Source organism: Delphinapterus leucas, chromosome 15, assembly GCF_059928025.1.
Source record: "Delphinapterus leucas isolate spDelLeu-1000000601 "Yukka" chromosome 15, BTC_Dleu_Yukka2, whole genome shotgun sequence".
In the NCBI taxonomy this organism is placed as follows: domain Eukaryota; kingdom Metazoa; phylum Chordata; class Mammalia; order Artiodactyla; family Monodontidae; genus Delphinapterus; species Delphinapterus leucas.
The window spans coordinates 65,416,326-65,433,476 of record NC_143143.1 but is presented as its reverse complement, the minus strand read 5'-3'; the positions used below and the strand labels follow the sequence as shown (position 1 = coordinate 65,433,476).

The 17,151-nt window shown below is 41.6% G+C and overlaps 1 protein-coding gene across 5 annotated transcripts in view; it reads right to left on the bottom strand.

Moving 5' to 3' along the window:
* Window positions 1-17,151, bottom strand: part of PHF20 (PHD finger protein 20) — a 134,676-nt gene that overhangs the window by 19,820 nt on the left and 97,705 nt on the right. For 4 of the 5 annotated variants that reach the window (XM_089896804.1, XM_022592531.3, XM_089896805.1 and 1 more), the window contains 3 exons: window positions 6,822-6,920; window positions 6,012-6,176; window positions 4,861-5,039 (listed from right to left, as the gene is read on the bottom strand). In XM_089896804.1, the coding sequence (XP_089752930.1) occupies window positions 4,861-5,039; window positions 6,012-6,176; window positions 6,822-6,920 (443 nt within the window). The remainder of the gene's footprint in view (window positions 1-4,860; window positions 5,040-6,011; window positions 6,177-6,821; window positions 6,921-17,151) is intronic. The other variant, XM_022592532.3, reaches the window with a different exon arrangement.

The following is a 17,151-nucleotide window of genomic DNA, read 5'->3' as shown; positions in this document are numbered from 1 at the left end:
TCCAGAATGAGATCCAAACTACATATGGAAATAGAGTAAATAAAGGTGGCGTTTCAATAATAAGGCATGGTGTTGGGACAACTGGGTAGTGAGAGCCTTCACCTTATACCAGGATAAATTCCAGGCGGATCAAATATTTATATGGTTTTTAAAAGATAAATGAAACCACAAAATTACCAGAAGAAACCATGAAAAATTCTTTTATTGACTTTTCTATAAACTGTTATGAACTTCCAATGAGGAAGCAACTGCTATTCAAATCTCAAAAGCCATTAAAGAAAAGTTTGATGTATTTGACCTCACAAAAACAAAAAAATCTATAAGACGAGCCAAAAGACGGATGACAAAGTGGGTACAAATATTTGTAACTGTTCTCACAGCTGATACAAAAACATATCTACAAAAAGCTTACACAGGGACTTCCCTGGTGGTCCAGTGGTTAAGACTCCATGCTCCCAATGCAGGGGGACCAGGTTCGATCCCTGGTCCGGGAACTAGATCCCACATGCCGCAACTAAAAGATCCAGCATGCCACAACTAAAGATCCCACACACCGCAACTAAAGATTCCACACACCGCAACTAAAGATCCTGCACACCACAACTAAAGATCCCACACGCAGCAACAAAAATCCTGCACGCAGCAACAAAGATCCTGTGTGCCGCAACTAAGACCCAGTGCAGCCAAATAAATAAATTAATTTAAAAAAAAAATCTTATGCAAATGGGTATGAAAACAACCAACCATCCAACAGAAAACTGAATAAAGGACATGAACAGGCAGGTCAAAGGAAAAAAACACATCTTAAATAAAAAGATGTTCAAAGCAACCATTATAAGAATAAAGTAATGTAAGGGAACTTGAATTAATATAAATTAATGTGAAATGAAATCAGCCTAATAATATACATACACATTAGTATTTCTAGATTCTAGGATTACATGTAAAAATATCAATTAATTCTTCATACGTTTATGTACTGCCTGAAGTTTTTATAATAAACATTTACTACTTTCACCACACAAGTGTTATTCTCATGAAAAACTGTTTATAGAGTATAATTTTCATTTATATATGCATGTGTATGTGTGTATTCTAAAATAACAACAGTGATTTATCCCTGGGTAAAAATAATCTGGGTAATCCTTGTTTTCTTCTTTGTAGTTCTTGGAAAATGCAGAAAGTAACAATCATAAAAATTTTTTAAGTATATTAAAATAAATTACAAAATGGCTATACTAGTAGATTGTTTTTTCACTTATCTGAAGAGCAAAGATAAAGAAGTTTGATAGTACTGTACTGACAAGGGCACTGGTAAGACTGTTCTTTGGTACACTAGGGAAAGTTTATAGAATATTGCTATGACACCAGTATTTGTCAAAATAATAAATGCACGCCTACTTTGGTCCTGGAATTTTACTTTCAAAACTTGGTCCTACAGATATACTTACACAAAATTATTCATTACATCACTGCTAAGATTAGAAACAATCCAAATGTCCATCAACAAGGGAAGAGTTAAACAAATGATGATCCATCCATTATGCAACCATTAAAAAGAATGGGGAAGCTTTTTTAGATCTGAAAGTGGAATGTTCTTCAACATATATTATTAAATGAAAAAAAAATACTGAAAACACTATGTATTAAAATAACATTGTGTTAAAAAAAAAAGATGGTTGTACAGCAATGTAAATGTACTCAATGCCAGTTCACTTAAAGCCACATATATTTAAAAATGGTTAAGATGGTAAATTTTATGTTATGTATATTTTATCGCAAAAAGAAAGAAAAAAATGGAGAGAATATATTTGATATCGCTTGTTTAGCCACTGAATGTTTCTGGAGCGATACGCAAGAAGATGACAAGGGCTGCCTCCAGGGGAAGCAAATAAAGTTTCTAAAATGGGCTTCTTATTAAAGCTGCTACACAATTTTCACTGGGGTCCAGCACCTAATGTTACATATTTGTTGCTCTAGGGCAAAGGTCAGCAAACTACAGCCCACAGGCCAAATTCAGCTTGAGTCCTATTTTGGCAAATAAAGTATAATATGAACATAACCATGGTCATTCATTTTTTTGTATTGCCTCTGACTGCTTGGGGCAGAGTTGAGTAGTTGTGATGGAGATCACATGGCCCAAAGCCTAAAATATTTATTTTCTGGTCCTTTAAGAAAAAGTTCACCAAAACCTGCCTTAGAGCAATTAAAATAATTTAAATAGTAAATGGGTTTCCTGATGCTCATTTTTTTATGTGGTACCCAGATTTCTCAAACATTCATGATTACTAAGTAGGATTTTAACCTTCCAGTGATTTAAATTAGTACTGGTAAACAAAATCAAATAATAATATACATGAACAATACTGCTACCAAATAACGAAAATGATCAAAGAAAACTATTTCCCTAAAGTAATCTTCTGGAGAACAAATTCTAAATGTTTTCTAGGGTTGTGCAAATTATCAATGTAAGTTTAAAATTTATTTTAAGAAAAAATGATTTGAACTTTCCTAAATGATGAATATATTTAAAACTAGACGAATACATTTTAAAACTTTAAACTGTATTGTTCCACTTAGCTCCCTCTAAATTTATGCCTTTTGCTGAAGTTACTGAGTGGAAAAAGGTACTCTGCTCACAATGACAGGTATAGTCAGAAACTGTCCCTCTATAACACAAAGCCAGCTGGACAAGTGGACAGCAAAGAAGAGTCTTCTACAACAAAACCCAAGGTGTTCTGAAGTGAGCTCGTCACCACAATGCCAGACAGGAAGCCACAGTGCTGAGCTGAGCTGCGGGGAAGGTCATGTGGAGCCTGGGAAGCAGGCAATGGAATTCAGTTCCTGACTCTGCCATGTAACAATGGTGTGGTCTCAATTTTTTCAAACTTAGTTTCCTCACAGCACAAAATGGCACTTCAAGCTCTACCCCGCCAAACACCCCATGATCCCTGCCACTTACAGAACAGTCAATGGAGAAAGTACCATGGTGGATCAGAACTGCATCTCTTATACTGATTAGCTGGAAGAGCCTTGCCAAGAGAGGCCTTCGTTACTCACCCACTAATGATTTCTAAGGACAAATGAGGACCAAATCAGGCTTCCAAGGCCCAGAACTGAGCACACGCCCAGAGAGACAGGATGAAAACTAACGATCTTCAACATACTTTTATTTTATTTATTTATTTTTATTTTTGGCCACATTGGGTCTTTGTTTCTGTGCGTGGGCTTTCTCTAGTTGCAGCGAGCGGGGCTACTCTTCATTGCCGTGCACAGCCTCCTCATTGTGGTGGCTTCTCTTGTTGCAGAGCATGGGCCCTAGAGCGCAGGCTCAGTAGTTGTGGCTCACGGGTTTAGCTGCTCCACGCATGTGGGATCTTCCTGGAACAGGGGCTCGAACCTGTGTCCCCTGCATTGGCAGGCAGATTCTTAACCACTGCACCACCAGGGAAGCCCTTCAACATACTTTTAAAGCCAAACTTAAAAAAAAATTCTACTGGAGGGGAAAAAAACCCAAACAAACGGTTTTCATGTTACATAAGTTTTTGAATTCTATTCCACTGAGCTTCAGAGATTCTACACATGGGTGTGTTTTATAAAATGAGACTATATTAGAAGACAAAACAAAACAAAAAATGCACACTCCAAGCTGAAATGTTAAGACAGCAGAGCCCACCAGTACACATAATTCTTTACTGCTAGGCTAACTTATTATCACGCTGTCCTCAGAACAAAGCTTTTCTTCCCATCTCTGATTAACCAAAGTGACTACACAGCACGCTGTTTAGGAAAAGTCCCCATACAACGGCCATGTTCATTAGGATTGTCTCACAAAAAAAGGAAAACAACTGAGCCACTGAAATGCTCCAGGTTGGCAACCACCGCTCACAACCCCACCTGCATATTAGAGCTCATGGGAAGAGGCCAGCCATTCATATTTTTGAACTTAAAAGTGAAAATTATTCATTTTGAGCTTCCCAAACTACTGCTTTTATCTGTTACACATTTGGGGGTTCTGTGAAAAGAGTCCATTAGGGAAAGGGGCTGTGATGCTGAAAAAGTGATTTGAAAACCACTGACCTAATGCATACTAAAGGTCATAAATATGAGGAGCTATTTGAGACCATTCATGTACCTTGAATTCTCAGAGGTTGCCATGAAGGCTATTAAAAAAAAAAAAAGAAACTCCCAGAAGAATTCTAACCAACATAAACATGACTTACTTAAAAAACTCAGGTTCCCTGGAGTCAGCCAGGCAGCAGCCACCTCTACCAGAACTGTGATTAAGAGCAAGAGAAGGGCCAGAGGCAAGCAGGTGCTGGCCAGTGATGGTCTCCCCAAGCAGGCAGGGAGGCCCCCCAACAGGCACATCCCAGAAATGGAGACAACAAATACAAATGCCAAGAAAATTAAGAATAAGAAACAGACAAGTTACAAAACTGGCCTCCATCTCTTTAGGCCATAAAGAAACTTCACCTGAGAGAAAAGATATGGATGCATAGGAAGATCAAACTGCCCCTCCAGAGATCTGGGCCCCTACTGTTCAACTCCTCACTGTGTGACCACAGGCAAGGCCCTTCCCATTTGTGGGTCCAGCTGGCCCAAGCAGAGCATAAGAGGTTTAGACTCAGTGATCCCTCAAGTCCTCTCTTATTCTATTCACAGGCTATTTATACCAGCCTAAGATGCAGAGGAAGCTGAGCCAGTAAACAAAGCTCAATTTGCTGCTGACAGTACTGCCTACCTGGGGTTTCTGACATGACAGTACTTTTGCTGGCCTCAGACTGTGTTCCCTCAAAATTCCCTCCAAGGACCAGTTTGTGCTCCTCTATACCTGTGTCTCCTGGAAGCTCCACCTACCTGAATCATGAAGTCATTTTCCTCCTGAACCTCACAGATGCAGCGGACCACTTCAAAATCGTAACGGTCCTCCCCATCAAGTTCCTCATCTGGGTTAGTGGTCACATCAACGTCTTGGCCATACTCCTCATCACTCCAAAGAAAGCTCTCGGAGGAGGAGTCACTCAGATTATCTTCTTCTGAGAAGAAAGGGAAAACAACAGTCACTTTTTAAAATTATAGTTGTAAGGTTTTTTAAAAAACCCTAGATTGTCAAGAGTAGAAATGACCTTACAGAACTTCTCCTCTGTGAACTTCCACAGAGCTGGGAAACGCGAACTCCAATCTGTTCCTCAGGCCTGTCATCTACTAACAGCCCGAATGATATGTGCTGCCCGGCAGTGAATTGAACTCCATTTCCTCATTTTCCTGACAGTGAAGCCCAAGGTCAATGGCTGCTCGAGGTCACAGAGCTCACTGGCAGAGAAACTGCAGCTCCACATGAGCCACACAGATCATCATCCCTAACGACTCAAACGTGTTCCCTGACCTCACCCCATCCAGCCGTGACCTGGCTTACAGCCCAGTCTGTATCCACAGCCACCTTTAAAACTCTGTAAACAGTGGGGAATGAGGAAGGGGCAGATTCCAGGGATAATCAGAACCAGAATCACTAGATCTTGGTACCTGATTAGAGGTTATTACAGCTAACCTTTACTGATCACTTATTCTATACCAGACACTGTTCTAAGTACTTTCCATATACTTATTAACTACTTTTAAACTCACAATCGCCCTGTAAGTTGCTAAAGAAGGGAAAACTTCAAGGTTGACTCAGATTTCCCCAAGCAACCAGGTTAGATGCAGAGGCCACCAACAAGAAATGGAGGAACAGGAGGGGCAGGTGTGCAATGAGTTGGGGGATAATGGATTCGGTTATAGACACACTGGCTTAGAAGTACCTAAGAGACATTCTACTAAGACCAAAGTTGGAGAGAAGGGAAGTTCTGGGAAGGTACAGCTAATGGCCTATTTATTTGATGTACTTCTTATTTAAAAGACCTAACAGACTACTTGCAGAAGTCCTGAGAGTAGATTACAATATCAACATAAATCCAGCCTTCTCAGACTGCCGTGCTGTACAAATGATCAAGCCAGCAGAGCCTCCTTACCAGACATTTTCACTTTCCCTTTGTAGTTTCCAGATTCTGAGCCATGGAGCTGTGGGCTCATATGGACCCCGGGCTTGTGTGAGGACCCACACCTGGTGACAGCAAATGCCTTGGGTGGAGAAGGTTCCTGGGAGGTATCACTGATCTCCTCACTGCAGGGGCATTCTGGAAGAACAAAATCAGGAAGAAATTAGCACCCTCAGACATCACTAGGGCATTCCAGAATCAACCTCATCCAACCAACAGCTCTGCTGTTCAAAGAGCTCAAATGCTCAGAAGCAATTCAGCTAGAACAGATTTAGGGATTAATACTTCTAGCTACCTCCAAAAACCTCAAAACAAAAAGCTTCTTCCTCACCATCACCTTCTCCCCTTTTTCTGATAAGATTGCTTTTCTAAGCCAGAAGATACTTTGAGAATAAAATGTGGAATCCCTTTAGCTCCCAAGACTGGAACACTGATTTTCTTAAAAATCAGCATTTTTGTTGGGGCTAGACACACGCTTTTCAAGAAATGAATCCTTTCTTGAAAGGGTTCAGAGATGTGTGTGCAGACAAATACAGTCATTCACCTGCATATCCTCTCCTACAATGGTGCTTCCATCGTGACAGAGCACACCGGCCAACACAGCAAGAGGGAGGGCTTTCCAAATGCCAATGTGGCCTTGTAGCACCTGGGGCGAGCTGAGCCCACAAGCTCCATTAAAGGCCTGCTGGCCTTCCTCTCCTCAGAGGCCAAGACTGGGGAGAAGCAACCCCTCCCTACCTACAGTAAGGAAATCCAAGTGAAACGTCCCAGGGGAAAATTTACCAGGTTTGGTTTTCTTTTTCTTTTTCTTTTTCTTCTTTGGCTTCACCCTCACAAACTCTTTGAATTTCTTCTCTTTATTCTTCTCCTTGTCTTTTGCAGCTAGAATTAAATACAAAAGTGTAAGTACTGGCATTCTAACATTTTGTTTTCAATGCCGGGATGTTTATGCTTAAGTAAGTAAGCATGCACAATGTGAAGAACTAAAATGGTCAGTAGAACAGAGTTCCAGGTCTGGTTCTGCCTGGGAGGTCACCTTCCATCCTCCTCAGAGCTCTGCAGCCCCTTCTCTATCATCAAGCCTTTAGACCAGAGGATGGCAAACTCTGACCCACTGCCTGTTATTATAAATAAGTTTTATTGAAAATACACTATGCTCATTTGTTACATGTTGACCATGGCTGCTGCCACACTTCAATGGCAGATTTGAGGAGTAAAGACAGAGACCTTATGGCCTTCAAAGCTGAAATATTTATTGTCCGGTCCTTTACAGAAAAAATGTGCCAACCCTACTTAGATCACTACTCCTGAACACTGGCTACATATTGCAATCACCAAGGGAGATTTTTCGAAAGTGAATGCCCGGGTCCCACCCACAAAGATTCTGATTCAACTGGCTTGAGGTGCAACCTGAACATCAGGATTTTGTTTGCTTGATTCTTCTTCTTCTTCTTCTTTTAATAACTGAAGTACAATTCATATAATATAAAATTATCCACTTAAAAAGGAATAATTCACACCTTCCAAAAACCACAACTTCATTCTCTGCTACTTTTCACAGCAAAACTTCTTAAGTTATCAATACTCCCTGCCAAACTTCTCAATTCAGTTTTCCTAATTCCCCTCTAAAAAGCTTCCCACCTACCACTCAACTGAGACTGTAGTTTTCAAGTTAATAATAGCCTAACCATCGCAAAAATCCAGTTGTTTCTTCTATCTTATCAAACATATCTGTAGCATTTCAAATAACTGACCATGCCTTACTACTTTTTAGGTGTTAAGATATGTTTAAGCATACATATACCCTGTGACCTAGCCATTCCACTCCTAGATATTTACTCAAGAGAAAGGATAACTTATGTCCACACAGAGACTTGTATATGAACGCCCACAGCAGCTTTAGTTGTAATCTCCCAAAATGAAAATTGCCCAAATGTCCATCACCAGGTGAATGGACAAATAATTTGTGGTGTATCCATACAATGGAATACCTCTGACAATAAAAGTATAAACTATTAATAATATGCAGCAACGTAAGTGAACCTCAAAATAAGTGTGCTGAGTAAGAGGAGCCATGTAAAATCTAGTGCATACTGCACGATTCCATTTATATAAAATTCTAGAAAATGAAAACTAATCTATATAATAGAAAGCAGAATAGAGACTACCCGGGGATGAGAGAGGGGGGAGGAGTAGAAAGGAGGAATTAAAAAGGGGCATAAGGAAATTGTAGGAGGTAATGGATGTGTTTACCATTTTATTATGGTAATGGTTGGGTATATATATATATATATATATATATGCCAAATCTCATCAAATTATACAATTTAAATATGTGCAGTCCACTGAACAACAATGACGCTTCACTAACCTGTAGGTAGGCAGGAAGGAAGGGAGGGAGGGAAAAAGAAAGCAATCCAGTGGCATGCAGTACGTTCACAATACCGTGCAGCCAGCTCCAGCCCAGCTCCAAAACATTCCCACCACCCCGAAGTAAGACCACTTACCATTAAGCAGATTCTCCCCAACCCCTCAACCTTTGGCAACCACCAATCTGCATCTGTCTCTATGAATTTATCCATTCTGGACATTTCATATATATACAATAAGTGACCTTTTGTGCCTGGCTTCTTTCGCTTAGCGTAACGTTTTCAAGGGCATCAGTGTTTTTAAAAACACTCTCCAAGTGATTCTGATGTAGAATCAAGATGGATCACAAAGCAAGTGTGGGGTAGGATAAGCAGTCAGGTTCAACTGACTTTAACTGAGCACCTGTGTGCAAATATCACAAACATCTCATTTAACCCTAACAACCACCTGTGTATATCATTCCAGCTTCACAGAGGAGGAAATTGAAGCTTGGTGAGGTGATGACACCTGCTTGAGATCACACAGACATTTAAAAACAGGTTCATCTGGCTCTCCAGCACCAAGTCAGCACTAGCTCCGAGGTCCCTCTCCCAAACAGGCATCCAGGAACTGTACGAGAGGACGATGGGCTGCATCCCCCAGCTGGCAAGCCTGGCTCTACAGGTAGAAGTTAATCTACTGGCTAAAGAACATAGGACTTAAGGGTCTCTAAGCTCCCTTCCTGTTAAAATACTCTGCAACTGGGAAACAAAGTTCAACAAACAAGAACTCTAGAAAAGACCTTAGTCTAATTTACAAAAGTACTCTTTCTAAGATTAAGAAACCAGAGCCCCCCAAAATAAGGTGACTAAGCCAAAGTCATGCAGTTGATAAACAAAACATGGTTAAATGCCTCCTAAATTTCATTCATAAAAGCTATCAACAATATTTACTTTTCCTCTGATCCCGGAAACAGTCTTCCTCAGGAATAGAAACAGGACAACTCATTTCTGCACATTCGCTTGGCTACAACCACATTATCAGTCATGGTTTAAATTCGTTTATTTAACAAATATCTGAGCATCCACCATGTTCCAAACACCATTCTAGGGAGGAGGGAGGGATAAGGCAATGAACAAAAAAAGACAAAAACACTTGCCCTCACAGAACTACATTCTAGTGGGTGGGAGCAGAAAGCAAGTAAGTCATACAGTATTTTAGGAGGTGATTAGTGCTATGGAAAAAATAAAGCAGGGAAGGGGGATAGTAGGGATGAGGGAAGGGGAGATTTGCAATTTTAACAGTCTGTGGTCAGAGAATGCCTCGCTGAGAAAAGGACATCTGAGCAAAGACCTGAAAGGAGTGAGAGAACAAAACATGCAGAAATCTGGGAGAAGAGTCTTCCAGGCCAGGGACAGCAAATGCAAAGATTCTAAGGACAGGAAGGCCTTCACTGTTCAAGAAATAGGCACAGGGAACACTTCCTAACTCATTCTACACGGCCAGCATTACTCTAATACCAAAATCAGATAAAGACATTACAGAAAGGAAAACTACAGACCATTATCTCTCATGAACACAAATGCAAAAATATTAGCAAGCTGAATCCAACAATGTATAAAAAGAATTATATATCACAGCCAACTGGGATTCATTCCAGGTATACAAGGAAGGCGGGTTCAACATCTGATAATCAATTAATGTAATCCATCATATCAACAGGCTAAAAAAGAAAAATAATATACCAATTGATGTAGGGTATATGCCCAGTAGTGGGACTGCTGGGTCATATGGGAGTTCTATTTTTAGTTTTGTAAGGAATCTCCATACTGTTCTCCATAGTGGCTGTATCAATTTACATTCCCACCAACAGTGCAAAAGGGTTCCCTTTTCTCCACACCTTCTCCAGCATTTATTGTTTGTAGACTTTTTGATGATGGCCATTCTGAACGGTATGAGGTTTTGATTTGCATTTCTCTAATAATTAGTTATGTTGAGCATCTTTCCATGTGCCTCTTGGCCATCTGTATGTCTTCTTTGGTGAAATGTCTATTTAGGTCTTCTGTCCAGTTTTTAATTGGGTTGTTTGTTTTTGGATATTGAGCTCCATGAGCTGTTTGTATATTTTGGAGATTAATCCTTTGTCTGTTGCTCCATTTGCAAATATTTTCTTCCATTCTGAGCGTTGTCTTTTGTCTTGTTTATGGTTTCCTATGCTGTGCAAAAGCTTTTAAGTTTCACTAGGTCCCACTTGTTTATTTATTTATTTATTTTTCATTACTCTAGGAGGTGGGTCAAAAAAGATCTTGCTGTGATTTATGTCATAGAGTGTCCTGCCTATGTTTTCCTCTAAGAGTTTGATCATTTCTGGCCTTATATTTAGGTCTTTAATCCATTTTGAGCTTATTTTTGTGTATGGTGTTAGGGAGTGATCTAATCTCATACTTTTACATGTAGCTATCCAGTTTTCCCAGCACCACTTATTGAAGAGGCTGTCCTTTCTCCACTGTACATTCCTGCCTCCTTTATCAAAGATAAGGTGACCATATGTGCATGGGTTTATCTCTGGGCTTTCTATCCTGTTCCATTGATCTATATTTCTGTTTTTGTGCCAGTACCATACTGTCTTGATTACTGTAGCTTTGTAGTATAGTTTGAAGTTGGGAAGCCTGAGTCCTCCAGCTCCGTTTTTCTTTCTCAAGATTGCTTTGGCTATTCGGGGTCTTCTGTGTTTCCATACAAATTGTAAATTTTGTTCTAATTCTGTGAAGAATGCCATTCGTTGGTAGTTTGACAGGGATTGCACTGAATCAGTAGATTGCTTTGGGTGGTATAGCCGTTTTCACAATATTGATTCTTCCAATCCAAGAACATGGTATATTTCTCCATCTGTTTATATAATCTTTGATTTCTTTCATCAGTGTTTTATAGTTTTCCAAGTACAAGTCTTTTGCCTCCTTAGGTAGGTTTATTCCTAGGCATTTTTATTCTTTTTGTTGCAATGGTAAATGGGACTGTTTCCTTAATTTTTCTTTCTGATTTTTCGTTGTTAGTGTATAGGAATGCAAGAGATTTCTGTGCATTAATTTTGTATCCTGAAACCCTTCCAAATTCATTGATTAGTCCTAGTAGTTTTCTGGTGGCATCTTTAGGATTTTCTATGTATAGTATCAACTGATGCAAAAAAAAAAGCATTTGACAAAATCCAACACTCACTCATGATAAAAATTCTCAGAAAGCTAGGAACAGAGGAAAACTTCCTCAAATTCATAAAGGACATCTACAGAAAACCTACAACTAACTTCATATTTAATGGTGAGAACTGGATGCTTTCTCTTAAGATCAGGAACAAGGCAAGGATGTACCCTCTCAACACTTCTTTTCAACATGGTACTAGACATCCTATCTAGTACAATAAGACAAGAAAAGGAAATAAAATATAAATTGGAACAGAAGAAATGAAACTTTATGCTTTACAAGGAAATTGGCCTTTACTATGAGTAACTTCACTGGAAGGATTTGAGCAAATGTTTGATGGGATTTGATGTACCTTCACCCACACACATATAGAAACAATTGCCCAATCCAGTTTTTGATTTGTAAACTCAGGTTTTAATGACCTTCAAACTAAAGTAACTGTCTCCATTAGCTTGCTGAAATGTTAACAGCATTAACCCAATCACTAGCAGAACTGGCTGAAGAGATACCACCTAGGTTCTGGATCCCTGAGACAGAAAGGTCCAGATGCAGGATATAAATTGCCAAATGCCAGGGCATACCCAGTTATCACCTAGTATGGTAGTTCCTTTGGGCTTCTCCAACAACAATCTTTTTTGCATTTCACATTTTATAAAACAGCATCACAACCTTTAGGGAACCCAACAGGAAGTTAAGAAACGGATGGTGAAGTTCATTCCATACAAAAGATTCCTGAAGACCCTACATTATTCAAACTCACATAATTCATGACTAATATTTCCAGAAAATAAAGGTATAATGAACACACTTTCATTGACCTACCAGCTTTGAAATCATGTGGTTGATGAATTTTGTCAATTTGGTAGGATCTGTATTAATTCAAATTTTATACATAAGGCTTTTTATATCACACAACTTCAAGCATATCGACTTCAATTTTGCATAAAATACATCTATCTATACCTTAACATGATTACCACTTTACAGAGGAGGAAGTGAAACTCAGAGAAGCTGCAAGATCATATAAATTGGTGTATAGAAAAGATGAACTCAGACCTATGGGTCTGAGGACTTGGGCCATGTTGTGGGCCCTGTGCACTGTCCCTGATACAGGAAATGAGCACAGGGCATGGATCTGCTCTACAGTTCAACACCACCACCACCCTTTCCCTGGCTGTGCAGATTTTGCTGGGTGTAGCTGAAATTGTGGATATCTCCCAGCATCTCTTCTACCCCTCCTTCACTGTGCAGCATCTAAGGGATTTGGACAGGACTGACTTCACACTCACTTAAACTTATAAGAGTAATCCCATACCCCTTGTCACAGTCATAGGCTTAGACAATCTGAGCCTTGGGCAACTGGTTCATAAGGCAGGGACAGGAATGGAGTAATCCAACCCGAACTCGGGACTCTGGTCCAAAGTTTATTAAAATCTTACTTTCTTGTTAGATTTGAATGAAGCAGCATGGAGTCTTAAATGATACTGGCTTCCATCCTCTGACCACAAGGGTTTAACCTGAAAACAGCACTGAGAGGTGAGACGATAAGACAACCAACAGGCCTGGAGCAGTACACCTCCCATGGACTTCCCTATTACATGAACTAACACATCCCCTTTATTGTGGAATCAAATTGAATTGGGTTTCCTGTTACTTGTAACTAAAAGCATCCCAAGTGCTGCAGCTGGTCAGAAATATGGTCATATTAAGCTTTAAAGAGTCTACTCCTGAGGCTTCAATTAGAGGAGTAAGCACTGAGGATAAAAAGAAGAGATATTCTAGGAAATTGTTCTACAGAAACCTGTGTTCTCTGAACAGAGGGAAGAGAGAAAGCATTCATAGGCTCACCCTGGCTTCTGGCTGAAGACTGTAAAGTTACATGTGGCCATAGGTGACAGAGCTCATAGGGAGAACTGCCCAGCAGGGACTAAGCTAACCCAGGTGAGTCCCTGAGCAACAGGGGCAGACAAGGTGACAACAGGCAGAACTCACTCACTCGTTCGGACTACCCATGTGCACAGAAGTCTCCTACAGGGAGGCACTCCTATTCCCCACTTCAAGGCCCAGGGCCCAGGGCCAGGGCATCCTTCCATGGAATCCTAAAAGACAGCAGAGCCTAAAAGTGAGAGTACGTGTTCTGCAACTAGATTCAAATTGTGGCTCTACTACATGCTAGATGTGTCTATACTGGTTCAAGTTAATCCACTTCATCAGCACCTCAGTTTCTAATCCATAAAGTCATCACAATAGTACCTGCTTCATAGGGTTTTTTTTTTGAGGATTACACAAGACAATACAAGTAAAGAACTTGGAACAGTGCCCGGCACAAAATGAGCTGTTGTTATCTTGCCTGCGATACTCTCTCCCTGGAAGGTGGTACTCGTCTGTGGTCAGCTCTCTCTCTGAACAGCTTGACCAATTGTTCCATGACCCACAGGACAGACACTTGGCTACAGAGCTTCTTCCTGAATGCCCAGACTTGGCTGGACAAAGAGCAACTTCCTGTCAGGGCTCTGGATCAGAGAGCAGCTTGTCGCCTGAGGAGGGCGAGGCTTTTCCAGATGGCCACTCATCCTCTCCTCAGGCTGCAGGTGCCCATCAGGAGAAATACCAGAGCCCTTCTTGCTCCCTCTATACAGCCTGCTCCCTATTTCTCCCTCGGATCACTATGTTATGATAGCAGAAGGACATCAGACTGCTGCTTCCAGGAGAGAAGGAAAAAAAATGATATCACCCTCCCCATGGGAGAACTGCTTATACACCACAGAGCACTGCCACGTGCCAGGGACAAGCAGTGACCAGAGTCTGTTCTGACCTGTACAAGGGGAGGGCAACTCAAGGGCAGAGCAGGCGTGGGTATGCTCTTGGAGGAATTTTCACCACCTATCAGAGGAAATGGTCTCATGGCCTAACACCATCATTTCACTTTGTGTTTCTTTATTTTTTTTTTAATATTTATTTATTTATTTGGTTGCACCGAGTCTTAGTTGCAGCTCTCGGGCTCCTCAGCTGCAGCATGTGGGCTCCTTAGTTATGGCAGGTGGGCTCCTTAGTTGCAGCTTGCCAGCTCCTTAGTTGCAGCATGTGGGCTCCTCAGTTGCAGCTCGCCAGCTCCTCAGTTGTGGCGTGTGGGCTCCTTAGTTGTGGCATGTATGTGGGATCTAGTTCCCTGACCAGGGATTGAACCCGGGCCCCCTGCACTGGGAGCGTGGAGTCTTAACCACTGCACCACCAGGGAAGTCCCTCACCTTGTCTATCTTTCCAGCCTCATCTCCAATTAGTCCCCCACTATGGATCACACCCAGACACTGGCCCAAAGGGGCCCTCCAATAAACCCCTCCCTCAAGCCCTGCCTTTTTCTACCTTGGCTCATATGGCAGAGACTGCCATGCAGTCTCCAATACCCACTTCTCCCAAAGGGAAAAAAGTACACTTTCAAGCTTCCCCTGAGTGAGGTGTGGCCACGTACAGATGTTCTGGCATATGGGATATGAACAGAAGTGATGTGTGGCACTTCTGGGTTGTGCCCTTAAAGGATAAAGGCATGCCTCGCCTTTCCCTTCGCAGCTGCGGAAAGACAGGCAAGGTGGTGAGCGATCTGGGTCCACACAGAGAGAGCAACACCTTGGGCTGGTGGGGCACTCAGGAGGAAGCTGGCCCTGGACACCTGGACACCTGCTCAGAGCCACAGCAGAGCCACTGTGGAGAGCCTGCAGTTTGACCAAAGACAGAAATAAACCTCTGTCTTAAGCCAGCTTCTTTGGTATTCTCTTTAAGGCACCATAATCTATATCCTAATTAAACTCCTATTTGTCCCTTCCCTTTAAGGGGAGAGGGCACGGTTCTGTGAGAAGGCCAGTCTAGAACCACAAGAAAAGATACAAAGAACTGTCCACTCTGGTGCTCCAAGGCTCCTTTCGGCCTAAAGCCAAGGTTTACCCAGAGTGAGAATACGAATGAAATGGATGTAACAATAGGTAATGAGCACAGGTGAGCCTCCCTTTGATCCTCAAATATTCTTTCTGCAGCAAACCTCTACTCAGGACTGAACTCACCTATGCAGAATCAAACACAAGCACCAAGGAAGCCTAAGCTCACCCCTGGAAGAGAATTTACTAAATGGATTCTGGTATTCTATGAAACCTCATTTGGAAAAGCAAATCTAAACTGACCTTCCAAATTAACTTACGTGACTAAAGGCCTGGCTGAGCGAAAAGGAAACATCTGCAGGCCAGAGTCAGAAGGGGTACCTTAGGGACAGACAACCATGACAGTTTGTTCCTCTCAATGCCTCTGAACTTTGTTCTGCTTGTTCCCAGCATAGGGATCCCTTTCCTATTCCCCTGCCTTCTGGTTCACCCCCTACCTACCCTCATACTTTAAGGTCTAACTCAAATGTCACCTCCTCCTCTCGACATCCCAGCCCCTGCTCTTCAGGCAAAATCTGAATGTGTTCCCACAACACTTCACGCGTTCTTTACATAGAACTTAGTAGTCCTCACTGTAACTGTTCATGTGCTTTTCTCCCCACATGAAAGAGCCCTGCCTCATTCATACCTAGTCCTACATCATGATTTTGGAAAGGAGGAAATCAGATCTGTGAAGAGCTCAGATCACAAGTGAACAGGAGCAGAATTGCTACTAAGATAGAGTCTGTGGACTTCAGACCAGAACTGCTTCTCCTGCCTAACTTTACCAGCAGAAAAATGGTTGGGGAGGATAGACCAAAAAATAAATCTCTGCAGAGCATTTTCTGGTCCTGCTGGACCAGAAGCCCCAGAAATCTCCATCTGAGAAATCTATTAGAACCCAAGTTCCCATAATCAGAGTACTTGGCATAAAGGGAGTACTTTTTTACAGTAATTGTCCCCAAATAACTGTCCCCAATTACAGTACAGTTATTGTGCTGTCCCAAGCAGCACACATTCTGTAATATTTTGATTTTCACTTAAGCACAGCGTCAAGTTCACACTGCCTGTGAACTAGGACACAAGCTGCCTGGTGTCAGAGTCTCACCTTGAAACATCTCCCCACTTGAACTCCCCCCACTGTCTGAAATTCCACCCCTAAAGATAAGAGCTTTCTTAGAAGTTGAGGTGAAAACTAGATGTGCTGAGAGAACAGATGATCTGTTTAGCTGGTTTTATTCTTTCAAATCTTAAGAAATTTAGTCATCAGGTTAGTCAAGTATGCAGCAAATCCATGAGGAAACAGGAGACTCTGATGTGAAAAAAGTGAGGGCAATGCCTGGAACAGGGGGTGCCTTCTGGAGGGCTGCGGCCTATGGAATATGCTGAATATGCCTCTGTGTTTGCTCTCATTGATATCCAGCGATGTGATGAAGGCTGAACATGTCTACTGACCCCAGTTCACAGATGGTGAGAACTGAGGCTCCTGCTGGTTAGTGGCAGAGGCAGGACGAGTGGCCAGGTTTTTAATTTCCCAGCTAGAGCACAGCAAGATGAATGGTCTAGTTTGCTTCAGCCTGGGAACTGCTGGCAATCTCAGCAATCAGGCCCGGGAGAGCTGTGAAAGGGTCTGTGTGGTCTGTGTCCACCTGACATGG